Source organism: Chelonia mydas, chromosome 24 (genome assembly GCF_015237465.2).
Source record: "Chelonia mydas isolate rCheMyd1 chromosome 24, rCheMyd1.pri.v2, whole genome shotgun sequence".
Taxonomy (NCBI): domain Eukaryota; kingdom Metazoa; phylum Chordata; order Testudines; family Cheloniidae; genus Chelonia; species Chelonia mydas.
In genome coordinates, this window is record NC_051264.2 from 7,748,719 (window position 1) to 7,762,395 (window position 13,677).

Genomic DNA, 13,677 nt, shown 5'->3' on the forward strand with positions numbered 1-13,677 from the left:
ACCTTTGGGACATTTTCAAAAGGGGCCTCTGATTTTTGGATGTCCCATTTGAGACCCCTTGGCTGGGATTTTCAGAGGGCGCTCGGCACCAGCTCCTCTGACTGAAGCCAACAGGAGCTTGAGGTAGGGGGTGTCTCAGGTTGGGCACCCAGAAATGCAAACCTCAAACCCCTTGAGAAGGAGCTACAAGAACATGAGCAGTCGATCAGCTGGTGTGAATTTCAAGTTGCCAAGCCAAGCGCTGGGAGGAAATCTTGCCCCTGGCACAAGATAGTTAAAGAGTTAATGGAATAAGGTCAGATTGGAGGAAGGTCTCAAGTGGGGTTCCACAGGGACCTGTTCTGGGTCTGGTGTTTAACAACGACCTGGATGAATGAGTAGAGAGCAGACCGATCAAATTTGCAGATGACACAAAGCTAGGAGAGGCTGCCAATATTTTGGATAGAGCTAAAATGCAAAGGGATCTTGATAAATTGGAGAACTGGGCAGTCAGACACGACAAAGTGAAATTCGACAAAGACAAAGATAAGGTGCTTTTCTCTTAGGGAAGAAAAACCAAATGCACAAATACAGACTGGGGGGATAACTGGCTTGGCAGCGGCACTGCTGAGAAGGACCTGGGAGTTGTGGTGGAGCACATCCGCCACGTGAGTCGTCAATCCGATGCTGTTGCAAAAGCCACAAAAGCAGTTGTACGTTGCTTTAACAGAGGCATCACATGCAAGTCACAGGAGATGACTGTGCCGCTCTACTCGATGCTGGCAAGGCCTCAGCTGGAGGACTGTGTCCACTTTTGGTCACCGATGTATAGAAAGGATGTAGAGAAACTGGAAAGGATCCAGAGGCGAGCGACAAAGATGATCCAAGGGATGGAATCCAAGCACCAACTGAGCAAAGGCTGAAGGAACTGGGTATGTTTAGTTTGGAAAAAAGAGGAGATTAAGGGGGGGATACGATAGTCTTCAGATAATTGAAAGGCTGCTATAAAAAAAGATGGAGAAAAGTTTCTCTTTTGCCACGGAGGGCAGGACAAGAGGCAATGGGTACGAACTACAGCAGATTTAGATTAAATCTCAGGAAAAACTTCCTAACAGTAAGAACAGACCCCTAGGGAGGTGGTGGAAGCTCCTTCACTGGAGGTTTTCAAAAGGAGGCTGGAGCCATCTGTCTTGGATCCTTTAGACACAACAAACCCTGCATCTTAGCAGGGGGTTAGCCTGGATGACCCTTGTGGTCCCTTCTCACTCTATGATACTATGGATAGTGCATCGTGTGCGCTCAGCTCCCAGGAGAGCCCTTTGTGTTCCACATCGGCACGGTCGACTCCTCAGTGCTGTTCTTGTGTTCCTCAGGCTGCCCTGTACTTACCCCAATTCGGCGCCCACAGGAGGCTCCTCCTCAGAGCAGATTGCTGCTGAAGGGGCATTTCAGGAAGATGCTCAGAGCAGCGCAGCAAGTTTCAGGACTAGATGGGTTCCGGAAATTGTATACAAGGTGGCTTTGCAAGCATCCCTCTCCCAAAGCATGTGCTGGAAGGGCCCCCTGCACCCTCCACAGGTCAGCATGGAGCTCAGTCTCGCTGCCTTCTCTGAGTAAGATGTGGAGAAGAGGCACCATTTGTGATGGACAGCTGGCCACCAGAGCATGTGCCAGGAGCCACTGGCGGAGGCTAAACAGGTGTTGGATCCAGCTTGCCGGGAGGTGAAAGGCTCCTGTTTCATGCTCAGCAGCAAACCCCCGAGCTGTCCAGCCAGTACAATTTCGGTTGCTAGAAACAGCGAAAAGCTGGAGCAGCTGCTGAAAAGTTCCGTAAAACACGTTAATGCAGCGTGAGCCTCTGAAAGCAACACGCCTGCCTGCTGCCCAAGCAAGAGGTGTGCAGCTCAGTCACGTTACCGAGCCAGCAGGCAGAGCATCATTTCCCAGGCAGGTCTCTCCCTCCACCTGGGCCCTTCTCCTCCTCCTTTCCTGCACGTTGCAGAGGACACAACTTTCTCCGGCCACCCGCACAAGGAATGGGGCGCAGGATTGTTGGGTCTGCTGGGAGGAGGGTTCGACTCCCGAGCAGCAATTTCCCTGTTCCTTCCCACGCTCGACTCCTCTTCCCAGGTCTAGGCGGGCCACATGTGATCAAGGCTTCAACACCTGGAACCACCTTCCCCCCCCTCCACCACCACTCTTTGGCTGGCTGGGAAGGCAGGGCTCAGACCTTGGGCATGACCCCTTCTTCCTCACTATGCTGCTAGAGCAGCCTAAAGGAAACTTCCAACATTTTTTTTTTTTTTTTTTAAAGGAATCCCTCCAACACCCCAAATTATCTTTCTTGATTGTACTGGATGAGGCCAAGTTGCCCAAACAGAGCAATGTTACACCATCTGTTATGCAGAAAACTTCCTCCTCCACCCATGAAGTTGTTCTTAGCTTCCACAGCATTACTAGGGAGGTCAGGAGATGCTGGTGGGGTGGGTCAAGATGGCGGGAGTTCAGCTCTGTGTTAGTATCGGTGCCAATGATAGGTTACCTGCAACGGCCCTGCCGACGCTTGAGCAGTGGGCCCGCTCTGCTTCTTAATCCGCCCCAGCAGGAAGAGACAGTGCTGGCTAGGAGGGATCGGAGATTGGAATGAACTTGCTGGTCACTGATAAAAAGCCTGGCTTTGATTCAAGCTATGACAGGAGGGAGACGACGAGGGGGATGCACATTTGAAAAAGAAATGGGATGTTCAACTGTTGATTGAAGCCAGAGATTATGGAATATCAAGATTCTGGGCAGCGGGAAACACAGCACTACTAATCTCCTCCTCAGACCAAGCACACTGGTCAGATCATTTCTGAACATCTCCGGAACAGGGCACAGGGCACACCCCCAAGGTGCTCAATGAGATGGCTAGAAACACTCAGACTGGCACACGCAAAAGCAGCACTTGTTTAAATAGCCACAGTTTGGGGGGGCCATTCTGCTCCCCAAACCAATGCAGGATAGCAGACAGCTAGTCACCACTGGGATCTGGAGGGCTTTAACACATGGGGGAGTTGAATCTCCTGAGCAAGAACACAGGGGTAGGGATTTAGGGTGAATTTTTCAAGAGCATCTAAATGACTTAGGAGCCCGAAGTCCCTCTTTTCTAAATTGACTTAGGCACTCAGGAGCCTGAGGCACTTTCAAAAATTTTTCCCTTAGGTGTCTCCAACAATTCCAATTTAGAGGAATCTGGCACCAACTCCCGCTCCCTTTCAAAGGGAGCTGGGCATGAAACTGCCCCATTTGAGCCTTTCAAAATCTCTCCCCATAGGCCACTCAAGAGAACCACGCTGCTAATCTCGCCACACAAGAGCTAGGGAGAAGGACTGGGAAGAAAAAAGAAAAAGTTGGGTTGGAGGCTCATCAGACTGCAGGGCACAATTAGACCCAGGGCCATTAGCACACCCAAGGGAGGTCTTGCACGCCTAATGGGTTTAGTCAGGCCAGTGGAACGCTTGTAAAAAGACACCCAGCAGAAAAGAGACAGACGGCACTTTTAAAAAGGAAAAAAAAAATATCTTCTTGTAAAATCTCTGCTACATATAATTATTTGCAACCTCTGTCACAACACAAAGCCTTCAGTACAGAACATTTAAAAAAGAACGAACGTTTAGCGTCTCCCGTCCCCCGCCCCTCCCCAACCAAACTGTTCAGTAAAATACTCACATTCAAACATATTTGATTATCAAAAACGGGACTTGAATGAACGTCAACCTTTCTCAGTTCGGCTACCGGATTTTTTGTTTTCATAAGACTTTCTGCCTCCTTTGCATCCAGAGCAGCAGAGAAGGAAAAGAACCAACGATAATTTCATGCAAGCCCTTTTCACCTGCATGGCAAAACCAGAGCTGTTTTTTGGTTTCTAAGCTGAGCTAGCAGGTCACACTTCAGTTAGGTCGTGGTGTAATCTGCAGGCACGTGGGGTGTACTACAGGTGTAGGGTCACGGTGTCATTCCACAGCAGGGTGAGCACAACCGGCCACTCCCATGGGATGTAAGATTTCACAGGATCAGGCTCTTAAAAGCCTCATCCCTGCACTGATTTAATTCCAAGGAATGCAGGGTCAAACCCCATGAAGTCTGAGCACTAAGAGGAGAGGGGCTTCCCACCAGTTATGGCTGGCCGCCCCACCAGAGCTCCTGAATCCTCCCTACTGGATCCTTTAAATCTGGGGTTTACAGACTATAGAGTATTTATATGGACCCCAGTACTGGAGTATTGGAACACCTAATTAAGCCCACCACCAAAGTTTGTCAGGAGCAGGGGTTCCCCAAGTGTGTTACACGTACCTCTGGGAGTACGTAAGACACCTCTGGGGGTACATGGGAGAAATTGTGTAACGGTGGATTTTATTTATTGCATTTTCATACCAGGCTACTCAGATGAAGCTTTAAAACTCTGAGAATTTGCTATATAAAATACGGTAGTTAATTTAACTTCAAGACGTACCAGTGAGAACACAGACACACTGACGTACAGAGCCCTCACCTCCAATCACGGTACAGCGCGGGTTCAGTTGCTCAGCAATTGTCCAATTTAACTGAGCTCAGAATTTGGGGGAGGGGTTTTTCGGCTGTATACTTTGCATTATATCTGTACATAACAGTGAAATATAGACAGATGGCTCAAGGCAGGTAGTGTTAAGAACAAATTATCAGTGTTGAGAAGGGTAGGGGTTTACAGGCAGCTGGTAGATCTGGAAGAGGGTAGCCAGTAAGAAAAGTTTAGGAACATCCGGTCCAGCGGGTGGCGAGGGGGCTGCCTGAATCCCACTGCATTAAGGTGCGGTGAGCTCAGAGCCAGGGGTAGGTTCTGGGACTCTTGTCCCACACAACAGCACTGAGTCAGTGAAGCGTGCCCTTTTTCCCCTGCAGACAATGCACATCCTACAACTGAGCAACAAGGGGGGGGCCCCCCCAACACTACCTCTTGGGGGAAATGGTCCCCCCCAGGTCAGGGCTGGTGGAGCTCAAGCCATCATGGTGGCAAGTTTTCCTTGGCAAGGGCCATCATCTCAGTTTAAGAGCCAAGTTCTCCCCCTTGCTGGTAGCAGCCCAGCTAAGAAAGAAACAAATATGAGCACCTAGGAGTTACGAATGTGGTGGTGGAGAAGGTCATTACCCAGCTAGCAGGAGCTCATCTGACCATGCACGTGCCCTGTTCTCTGCCATAGAGATGGGAAATCAGAGCACCACGAGAGAGAACTGACTGCAAAAACAAAGCCAAGCTACTGACCTTATTATGTGGTCTCTCCCCCCACCCCCGCAAGCCCCAGGAAAGATTTGAGCAGTAGAATGAAAAAGGTTGCGTTTCTCTTCAATGTCACGTTACAATAGTGTGCATACAGTACATGGTTTCTGTAGAAACAGGGGTTTCCCTTATGGCCACATAGTTTCAGAGCGTTTGTCACAACAGGTTCATTCTGTTTTCAAGGCCAGACCTGCCTTCTCCTTTTGAGACTGGTAAAGTGAATACAGCGCTACCATTCAGGAGACGTCACAGAGTTCTAGTCATTCTCACACGCATGCTTCTGCCATCCTGTTAATACAAGTTAACTCACAAGCAGACACTGCCATACTGAGTACAAATACCTGGGAGCATTAACACATTACAACTTTACAAAACAGATTTGCTCTAAGCCTGAGAAAACCCCATGGCTCAACAGCCAAAGAGCTAGTGATAACATTTGGAACATGGTGAACGGCCAGAGCTGAAGAGAAGAGCCAAATGCAGTTACTGCTGTTAGCTCAGCTCAACACCCTGATAATCCACCCAGCAGAGAGCAGATTAAGTATATGGGTAAAATTTTCAAAAGCTCATAAGTGATTTAGGAGCTCAAGTCCCATTTTTAAAAGCGATCGTTTGAATCACTTTTGAGACAGGACTTCAGAGTTTTTGAAGATTTGACCAAGGTCACTAGTGTCCAAACACTCGTTTTAACAATGAAAGCATGAGAATACAGTATAGGTTTGGTTCTTCTAATCCTAGTGTCAATATCATCTCTGGCAGGGTTCAGAAAATATTGAAACGTCTCATCGCACTTTACAACAGTTATTCACACAAATGTGTATTGCCCCCAATACTTCCACAGACAGAGGTCACATGTCCTACAAATCTGGGAAATCTGCTCTTTGAAGGGTATATGTGAGCGGGCAAAGGGTCCTCCTCAACACTGCTCCACCCCTACCTGCTCCAAGATCTACTAGTCCAGACAAAGACCACACCCTTCCTTTTGACAATCTTGCCATTAGAGCTAGGCAAAATTTTTTGCACAAAACTGTGGAAAAACGCAGATCCTGCACCAATGAAACACTCTGAATTTGTGTTCAGTTCTGTTTTGTTTATAACAGAACTCAGAGTCTTACTTGATTTTATGTAAAACATTGAAATATTTGTTTGAAAGAACTTTGTTTCAAAATTTCCTTTGATTTTTTTTTAAAAAACCCAGCAGCTTGAAAATGCTCACAATCAAAATGAAATCGTAAATTTAACCCAGCCAAATTTCTTCTTTACTTTTGCAAAATTGCCAACCAGTGGAAATTCCATTATTTGTCCAGCTCTGACCTTACTGGCTGAAGGATGGTCACCCCAGGAGGTCAGCATCCCTAATCTCACTTAACATGGTGCAGCGTACATGCTTTAAAGCAACAAGACCAGCTTCCAACAGATTTAATCTAGAAGAAAAACAGATTTCCCTTTTCAGGAAAGATTCTGTTTTTCTACCACAGCGTTGGAGAGTTGGTTTCCAAGCGTTGAACCCAACAACAGACCGACCCACCTACTGAATCCAAGCAGCAAACTCTTGACATGGGTACTGGATTCATCATCACTTTTTCAAAAACAGGGCCAGGAGGGACTGTGAAGTTTGCCACAAATTTTCCAGGGAAGGTGCCAGAAAATTCAAACACAAGGCTTGAATCTTTAAGTTAAATACCTGCCTCGCTTTCCTCCATTTTGTATTTTGGCAATAGATCACCACCTGGCAGTAAGAAGTTCTTTAAGGGATCAGTGAACATCAGACTGGAGATTGCCACTCTGATAGCTGAGTGAAGAGCCCAACTCTTGGCTATTTACCAGATCCCTTACCCAGAAGCTAGACAGGCAGAAGAGTCTGTTTCCAACAGGAGCTGGGCCTACAACTCAGAAATGGAGGTTGTGGGAAAGGAGATAAAAATGGTAAAAGTTGCACTAAAAGTGCCATGTTATTCTTAATAGAGACACTCACTGAAAACCCGTTTAACACTGGTTTATGGCAGCACTGAAGTCATCAGTTGTGGACCGGTGCATCTAGAAAGAAAAGCTACATATGATTATTTAACACTTTATGGCTCATTATTTTCCCATCTTTAAGTGAATGAAAAATCCAAGTTTATAGGTCATGCTAACTAAAATACCCATATTAATTGCACTGTTTATGGAAGAGAGATGGGATGTCAAACAAACACGTTCTTCCAAAGCTAAGCTCCCGTGAACATGGAAGCTTCTCACCAAACACAACCCGATCACAAGCCAGGGAGCCAGTAATAACCTTACTCCTTCCTCTCCAGAGATGAGACAAAAGCTTCCTTGCTGAGGTGACCTGCAGTCCCAATGAGAAAGGCTGGGTAAACCAAGAAGGATTTGTAATCCCCAGCATGTGTTAACCCTTTATAACTCGATCCTAGGGTAACATTTGAGAAAAGGTTCCAACATTTCAGCACAGTTACAACAAGTCTTTAAAAAGTCACGGGATAGAAGACTGAAACTTTTAAAAAGCACCTCGTGAGCTTTGGGAGGTGCTTGCTGAAGGAGCCAGGAGCCTCTCCTCCCAACCCAGTGCACAGAGTAAGCCTCTTGCATGCATCCCGCAGTCTGTGGGAGTTTCTCTCCTGCACTCTCCAATGCTTCATGAGTCCTGAAGCCGTCTGATGAACAATCCCATGCATCTTCCATGCAGGGCTGGCAGCACTGCAAAGACCCTGCCTCCTCCTTCGGGACAAGCTGTCCATTCTCGATTCTTGGTTGGAAGTTTCCACCTCCAGAAAGTAGGAAGTGTTTAGAAAGTTCAGGAGTCTGAGAAAAGAGAGACGTAGGTGCTTTTTCCTTTACACATAGATATTTATATAAAATTTGTGAGGGGGTTTCAGTTTTGTTTTGTTTTTATTCTGAAAAGGTAGGGAACATATTTAAGTCTGGGAATTCTTCATTGTTGTAGTTGGTTCCCTGGTCTCCCAGCATCGACAGCATGTCCTGTGAGAACAAATAAGTTTTGTATCTGTCCTGTAGTCACATGTAGGAGCTGGAGCCCCCATCATGGACTAAGGCCCCATTGTGCTAGGAGCTGTACAAAAACAGAACAGATACTCCCTTCCCCAAAGAGCTTACAAGCTAAAGATTCCTGCAGACGCATTCCAACTGCCTTTCAGAGTCTAGATACCAGCTGTATTTCTTATACGATCAATGACTAACTGTAGCCACACGCCCCTAGGGGCTGAAGCTGACACCTGGACCCTGTGGAGGGCACGATGAGAGGAATCCTGCGGAACAGTCATTATGGGGCTGTATTTTGTTTTGAAAACCCAGCTGTTCCCTCTCTCCACACAGCAGGCCCAGCCCAGGCAGCAGCACAAGCTCTGCACAGCGCCCCGCCAGGAGGCCTTAGCCCACTTATGGACAAAACGCCTCAGAGGGGAAGTCAGTCTGCGGCCACTTTTGTACCTCCGAGACTGATGATTCAAGCCAATTCTGGTGGTGCTGGGTGAAGTGGACTCCTGTCCACTGGAACAAGACAGGCCCCGCTGGGATCCCAAACTCAGTCAGATTCAAACCAGCTATCTAATAGAAGTGAACAGCTCCAGATCCTTTGACCAGTTCCTCCCCGGCAATCCAGCCCCATGTGAGCTTATTACGGCGTTCACATCATGCTGGCCAAGGCGCTTGCACTCTAGCCAACTTCCTGCGCTTTTGTAAACCAACCCCATACGTTCCCGCAGGATTTACTGCCCTCCCTCAATGGGTTACGAAAATGCCATCTTACTGGGAAGACCTCAGGCTGGCTCGGCTGCTGCTGGACGTGCTGCTCCCCAGAACTTCGCCCAAGGTGTTGTCCTGGCCACTGAGGCCACATGCCAACTCCTTCCGCTGTCCGTGTCTGGAACTGGGCTGGGGTCTGCCCGGTTTCAGTGGCTGTTCAACAGAGGAACAAGGTCAGCGAGTGGCGTCCACAGAAGAGTCTCTACCCAAGAGCCTTTAAAGGGTCAGTAAATACAAGACCTGGCTGGTCAATGGCATTGCTTCAGGCGGACAACTTAGTATGGCAAACAACGTGGGGAGGGCTTCCAGTGCCCAGCCACGTAGCAGCAAGGGTAATCTGATCCTGCAATAATATGAAGGATCCATCCCTGATATTGTCCAACCAGCTCTAAACTGAATTTCTGGCAAGGTCAGGACAATGGGATTCGAGAGGTGCCTTCCAACTCTAACCAACCTGTGAATTTTTAGGAGTCCCTTCCATCTGCCCCCACCCCAATGCTGCAACTGTATGGAGTGTCTCTGGTTTGAGTCATCCCTTGTTCAGTAGGGCAGCTGGGGGAGAGGAGAGGCTGGAATTCAGGTTTAGAAGTAACACTAGTAGAGCATCCATGACATTTTTACAAAAAACAGACCAAGGACATGGGGAGATGCATCTGCCCACACCTGGCCCAAATTTGGCCCTACCCCTATCTTGTAGCACAAATCCAAACAAGCCTCTTTTTAAAGGAGATTTTTACCCTGGTCCCACCTCCCCAGCAAGATCCTACCTATATTCCCTATGTGACGCGAACGACACTTACCAAAGCCAGTGCTGCGGTTGGCGAGGGGTGGATAAGCAGCCCCACCCGGGGAAGCTGTGGAACCAGGTGTTGACATTGGGCTGAAAGAGGAAGGGGTGCCTTGGAAACTCCCCATTCCAAATGAAGGAGACCGAGTCTTTGCGGTCTGGGAAGCCACTTGCTAGAACAGCAACAAGAGAGAAGTAAACGCTGTATTTACTCTGCTCCTAATCTGAAAACGGTGGAGAGTGCTGGACTGACCCAGCTCTGGTGACCGATGTTCCCTATCTATGAAGAAGGTACAGCATGTGCATTGCAAGCTTCTCCAGGCCAATCTGCCCCAGCCCTGCACCTGGAGGAACTCTCTCTAGTACCTGAGCGCCTTCCAGCCGTGCATTAAACAGGACTACACACCTGTCACATATTTGTTCTCTCCCCAAAGGGAGAAGGATGTACAGTGAAGTGCCTTGGTTTAATAGCGGGTTTCTTCTGGTTTTATAAATATACCTGTCGCTATGCATTTATCTCACAGGAAAGGCCAGGTCAGAGAAGAGCACCTTGCCCTTGGAGCAGAAAATGAGGGGGAGGTTTAGGATGGACCTTCGTTCCTCGGGGGCATTCATTCCCGTCTGGGACCGGCCCCGATGAAGTTCTGTCTCCTGCCCAGACGAGCTTTACTCTTACTGCTGATTGTGCCAGAGGGGCCCCAGTTCGGTGCAATGATGGAGCAATTGTTTTCAGGGTGGAGGTCGAACACTTGACTCCTTAGAAATGGATCTGGACCAATTCACACAAGCAGCTGCTGGGATTTCAGCTACAGGAACCCCTCACTTAAAGTCGTCCCGGTTAACACTGTTACGTTGCTGATCAGTTAGGGAACATGCTCACTTAAAGTTGTGCAATGCTCCCTTCTAACATCATTTGGCAGCCTCCTGCTTTGTCCACTGCTTGCAGGAAGAGCAGCCCGGTGGAGCTAGCTGGTGGGTGGTTGGAACCAGGGTGGACCGGCAGCCCCCCATCAGCTCCCCGCTCCCCTAAGTTCCCTGTGCAGCAGCTGCTCAGCAGGCTACCAATTGCCAGCAGTTCAGCTGTCGCTCCCCCCACTGCCATGTGCTGCTCCTGCCCTCTGCCTTGGAGCTGCTCCCCGAGACTCCTGCTTGCTGTGGGGGTGGGGGAGAGGGGAAAAAGAGGGGGGCTAATGTCAGGGTGACCCCCCTCCCCTCTGCTCCTGCACCCCACTTACCCCATCTTCCATAGAGCAGGGTGGACACACTGACCAAGGGAGCTGCTGCCTTAGGCAGCAGCTGTAGTCAATTAACAAGGCAGTGTACTTCCGACCCCTCTTCATACTTAAAGGGGAAATGCACATCTCCATCTCTCAAACACACACAGGGTGTGTGTCGCTGTCTGCCCTCCCTCCTTTCCTGCTGCCTTGTAGAGTGTGAGAGTTAACCCTTGAGGGCTCAGCCAATTGCTAGTTCGTCATTTAGCAGTAAGGCATTCCCTGGGAAATATCCCACCCTCTGACTCCTCCACCTCAACCAAGCTTCACAATCATCATCACTGTGTACAGTATTAAATTGTTTGTTTAAAATATATATAGTCTTTTGTCTGGTGAAAAAAACTTCCCTGGAACCTAACCCCCCCCATTTACGTTAAGTCTTATGGGGAAACTGGATTCGCTTAACATCGTTTCGCTTAAAGTCGCATTTTTCAGGAACAGAACGACCACGTTAAGCGGGGAGTTCCTGTATTAAGAGACGGTGATCACTGTCAAACTGGAGTTGTTGAATGCATCCAATACGACCTACTCCACTTGCCAGAGAAATTTCTCCATCACTCTGCTATTCAGAAGGCAACCCCGTCGGAGCACTTTATTGCTACACGCAGCTAACGAACGAGCAATTCTCAGGACAACGAGGGACGCGTGTGTGCGGCAAACCTGTATCCCTTGGGAGAAGGCTCCTGGGCCTTCTAGGAAATATTACCCGTGCCGTGAAGGACGGTCGTGTCGCTGACACCCAGTTGGTTGCAGTGACTGGAGTGGTGCTGGAGTGGCGAGAAATCTGAGCTAAAATCTGGCCTGCTGAAGCAGGCTGCTGCTGGATGATGTTGACGGGGGGTACCATGCTACTGCTCCTAGAATAGAAGAGAACATGCTTTAAAGAGTTAGCCCAGATTTAACCATTATCACTAGATGTGCCTTACGAGGCATTACAAGCATAGGCAGACAGGTACTACGCATCTGGAGATAATCTACCGTCCCCACACAACTTAGATACCTCAATTACAAAACAAGAGGCTAGCCTAAACTTGGAGAGGATGTGACAGAGCATGCACTTCTGCCTCTGCTGTCTGTCCATTTATAGTAATATTTCCACCAGTGTCTAGCTACTGTCTGGCAGGCAATTAATATAAGCAAACATGCAGAACCAAATGGTTTCAATGAACGAAAAGACAATGGTGTCTGAGTACTAGGGACACCCTGGCACATGCAAATATTTCCTAGGGGTTTGGTTTAAACTTGCATTTTAAGAACGGCAGGCATATTTCATTGTGATATGATCCAGCGCTTGCAACAAACAGTCAATTCTGGTGCATGGGAGAGTCCCCTTTAGGGCAACAGAGTGTGTTCATTCTGGATGGTTATTACGGTCCACTTATCTTTCAGGAGTGGCAAGACACCACAAAGCACTGTCACCCTTCGTTTCTTCTGTTGCCCCTCCAGAAAACTAAGCCTGGATAGACAGAATACAAAGAGAAAGATACAATTCACAGCAACCCGACCCCATCCAGCGCACCAACTTCACCTGAAACTTTCGGCGGGCCGCGCAGGAGTGAAAGAGTTTCCCTGGGGGAAGAGTGGCTGATTGGCCGACACTGTGCTGGCAGGAATGGCTTTGCTCTGATCTGTGAAAGAAAGGCAAACAGGTTAGAGCCTGTGGCAAGGCAATGCTGATGGATGGAGGCCAAGACAAAGGCTGTTAGCAAGGGAGCTAAACACCTGAGCTCTCCACGTCAAGTTTGATTCTTTGGCTTAAACAGCTTGGCTAGATAAGGAACAGTCTTGTTACAGACATTACCCAGACTCAGACTGCAGATGGTTCCATAACAGCTTATTTAATTTGATTTCCTCTCAATTTTCTAATAAGCTTTGCCTTAAGATCTTTTTGGGGCTTAGGACGTTCACGGTTGTCTGTTCTGAGTCACAGAAAACAAATCTGCTCTCTGGGGATAGGCAGAAGGGGTTATGAGGCGATCCCACACCTGGGAAACTTGGTCCAAGGTGTAGGTCAAAAGCCTGCCCTTGCCGCCCTCCCCCGAAGCATTGCCAAGATGCTGACTGCAGTCAGGCAGGCACTGGTGGGAAGGCAGCAATCAGGGGGAAAAGCTTAGAGGCAGACTGGTGGGTGAGTGGGGTGCCTGAGACATTCCTGTTCTGCAACAGAAGGGACTTCCCTCTCCACTGCCACTTCAGCACCTGTCCCTAGCACTAGATTCATTTAAACAGAACAAGTGATGATACTGAGCCAGGACTGAGATCGAGGAACAGAGTCAACTGAACGTCCAGGCTAACTCAGCAGCCTCTGCACAGCACAATCCCTACCTGTATTGATATTGGAGTAGATTTCACTGAACCGTGGGTCCCTCTCCTGACTAAACAGAGCCTCCGCTTTTTCCAGTGGTTTGCTGCGTTCTGGGCCAGCAGCAGTCACAGGCTGGACAGCAACCTGGATCACAGGAGGGAGATATAAGCACAAGCAACCAGTAGGCAAAACAGAGATGTCTCTGAGGTTACAGAGGAAACCACTTAGGAACCTACTGTCTATGATAAAGAGCAGACGGCATTTGTTGCCTGGCTTT

General features: G+C 48.5%; 1 protein-coding gene across 7 annotated transcripts in view; it reads right to left on the reverse strand.

Annotated features, from left to right (window-relative positions):
- Positions 1-3,515: 3,515 nt before the first annotated feature.
- Positions 3,516-13,677, reverse strand: part of ARNT (aryl hydrocarbon receptor nuclear translocator) — a 48,490-nt gene continuing 38,328 nt past the window's right edge. For 4 of the 7 annotated variants that reach the window (XM_037882643.2, XM_037882642.2, XM_043535012.1 and 1 more), the window contains 6 exons: positions 13,421-13,544; positions 12,624-12,723; positions 11,802-11,952; positions 9,835-9,994; positions 9,039-9,187; positions 3,516-8,251 (listed from right to left, as the gene is read on the reverse strand). In XM_037882643.2, the coding sequence (XP_037738571.1) occupies positions 8,162-8,251; positions 9,039-9,187; positions 9,835-9,994; positions 11,802-11,952; positions 12,624-12,723; positions 13,421-13,544 (774 nt within the window). In that variant the 3' untranslated portion in view covers positions 3,516-8,161. The remainder of the gene's footprint in view (positions 8,252-9,038; positions 9,188-9,834; positions 9,995-11,801; positions 11,953-12,623; positions 12,724-13,420; positions 13,545-13,677) is intronic. The other 3 variants (XM_037882641.2, XM_037882640.2, XM_043535011.1) reach the window with 1 other exon arrangement.